Source organism: Montipora capricornis, chromosome 2 (genome assembly GCF_036669925.1).
Source record: "Montipora capricornis isolate CH-2021 chromosome 2, ASM3666992v2, whole genome shotgun sequence".
NCBI lineage: Eukaryota > Metazoa > Cnidaria > Anthozoa > Scleractinia > Acroporidae > Montipora > Montipora capricornis.
In genome coordinates this window covers 42,654,850-42,657,349 of record NC_090884.1, presented here as the reverse complement: position 1 = coordinate 42,657,349, position 2,500 = coordinate 42,654,850, and the positions used below count along the sequence as shown (strand labels likewise).

Sequence of the window (2,500 nt, the reverse complement as noted above, 5' to 3'; positions counted from 1 at the left end):
ATCCTTTTTTTCTTTAGATTTTGAAAGCGTGTTCACTTAACACCTAACTGGCAAAATTTTGAGCTTTGAGATTTATCCGAAGGTTGTTTATTTTGAGTGTCAGTTTTGGATTTTACGGTCCGCCATTACTCACGTTCAAAACTGACCGATTGGGCATCAGAGGGTTGGATCTAGAGAAAATGACGTCATTTATTCATTAGCTTAAAATTTCAGCGTGTAAACGCAATTTATTATATATGCAAAACACGGGTTTAAAAGTCTGAAAGCCCGAAACTCCCGTGCTGCATATTAATTCAGCCGCGTACACACGCATTGCATTCTTAAACCAGTGAGTCTTTGACGTCATTTTCTCCTCGACCCAGCTCTCTCAAGATTTTAAAGTTAGTAATGGCGGACCAATAAATAAGAAAATTGCAGTTAAAATAAGCAGGTGTTTTTTTTTTAAAATCTGAACTTAAAACTTGGATCATTTAGTGTTTAGTTAACATAGTTTTAAATTCCAAAGAAAATAAAAAATCTTTTTTGGGTCGTAGTACCACTTTAACAAAATTGTGATTCTCAATTACCAAGTTTTATACGGTTAGATTCGGGAGACATTCTATCGGGTACATAGGACCATACCTATAGGCAAAACTGTCTAAGAAAGTAAGAGAATGCTCGTCACTTGCTATCTTTAAAAGAGTTATTCGTAAAATGGTCTTAACGCCAATTGAGACCGGCGACTGCTATGCATGTATTTTATGCGAACATTGATAGTATTTAAAACAGCTTTTAAGTATTTAAGTATTTTATACCTATTATTTACTCCATATTATATTAATTATAAATTAAAGTGTTTTATCTATTTGTATATTTATTAAAAAAATCCCTTCTGCGGCTGATATGTAATAATAATAATAGTAATAATAATAATAATAATAATAATAATAATAATAATAATAATAATAATAATAATAATAATAATAATAATAATAATCTTTATTGAGGAGATCAATTTCACCGGAGAAGTGATTTACAAAAGAGTCCTCAATGTTGGCTGATAATGTCAGCGGCTGAGAGATTGTGCGAAAAATAAATATTTAGCTAAGTGTATTTCGCCTATTTCCTGATTGAATGTATCTTATTTTTCTAAGAGGGAGGCTGTGGAGACCCAGGAACACCGAAAAACGGTCGAAAAGTAGGAATGCAATATTCTGTGAACCGCAAGGTGTATTTTGATTGTGACTTGGGTTATGAATTATGGGGCTCAGAAGAACGCATGTGTCAGCAAAATGGTACTTGGACAGGACAGCAGCCAGTATGTAAAGGTGGGCTTTAAGGTACCCGTTAAAATATTGTGATATCTTCTATAAACTCAAGGATATCTAATTGGATTAAACACTCATTCTTTCAATTTTATTTAAAAGGAAAACATTTCAGCAGGTGACAACCGAGGTTTTGTTGTTGTTGCTTCTATTTATGAATAGCGACGTTCAGAGTGGAATGCGAGGACGACGACGAGTACGACGTCTCAGTTCTGAGCACGCGCAATTCGAAATTTTTCATCCTTTCAACCTAATGCGCGTGCTCAGTACAGTAAAGATATATATACTCGTAGTCGTGCCCGTTCTCCCAACTGACAGTCGCTAATGTTCTTAACTTTCATCTGTGGCACAAGGGATTGCGTTCGTTGAAATCAAAAGTACCCCTCAAAAAGTCGGTTATTTTCTTTTTTAGTTGTAGACTGTGGTATTCCACAAAAACCTGAAAATGGCAGGTTTGTTGGTAACGACACGACCTTTCAAAGTTCTATTACATATGAATGCGACGAAGGTTATGAACTGCAGGGAACAAAGACAAGAATGTGCACATCGGACAAAAAGTGGAGTGGAAGAGATGTGATATGTTCAGGTAAACAGCTGTAGTTTCCTACGCGGTTCGCGTTCGTGTGCAGATCGCTACTGAAGACAAACTTTAAGACTGAAGTGTAACAGGTCAGCACAATCAATGTCGTTTTTCTTAACAAGCTGACGTCCTATCTCAATCCAGAGAAAGAATTGTAAACCGCCATGAGACTTTGTGATATGCGCGGTGTATAAATCCTAAACCATAAACCATAAACCGTAAATTTGTAAATTTTGGGGTCGCGTAGGTGAAGGAGGGGCGCGGGGTCAGCGTTATTTTTCTCTTCTCCTCCTTCCTTGACTTTTCTCGAGCATTTTTTTCGGGTAAATTTCTTAATTTTCCTCGCCTCTTCTCCCGTGCTCTTTCCTGCTCTCTATCCCGTTGCTCATCACTAATATGATTTCCCACCACAAAAACGCGGGTTGCCAAATGCAACGCTTCCACGCGATTTCCCACCAAGGAAAATTGCACGAACACTCCCGTCCCCAGACGCTGTCCTTCCTCCCCACCGCCACCCCGACAGTCTGTACGGGCGTGCGTACGCTGACGTCATAATCAAAATTTTACGCATCGATAGAATTCCCACATATTTTACCCATGATGCTCTTCTGGTGTG

The 2,500-nt window shown here is 37.8% G+C and overlaps 1 protein-coding gene across 1 annotated transcript in view; it reads left to right on the top strand.

Moving 5' to 3' along the window:
- The window catches only part of LOC138037361 (sushi, von Willebrand factor type A, EGF and pentraxin domain-containing protein 1-like), a 149,598-nt gene that overhangs the window by 125,041 nt on the left and 22,057 nt on the right, over window positions 1–2,500 (top strand). Inside the window, exons 73-74 of the mRNA XM_068883301.1 lie at window positions 1,134–1,307; window positions 1,717–1,890. Of these exons, the coding sequence (XP_068739402.1) occupies window positions 1,134–1,307; window positions 1,717–1,890 (348 nt within the window). The remainder of the gene's footprint in view (window positions 1–1,133; window positions 1,308–1,716; window positions 1,891–2,500) is intronic.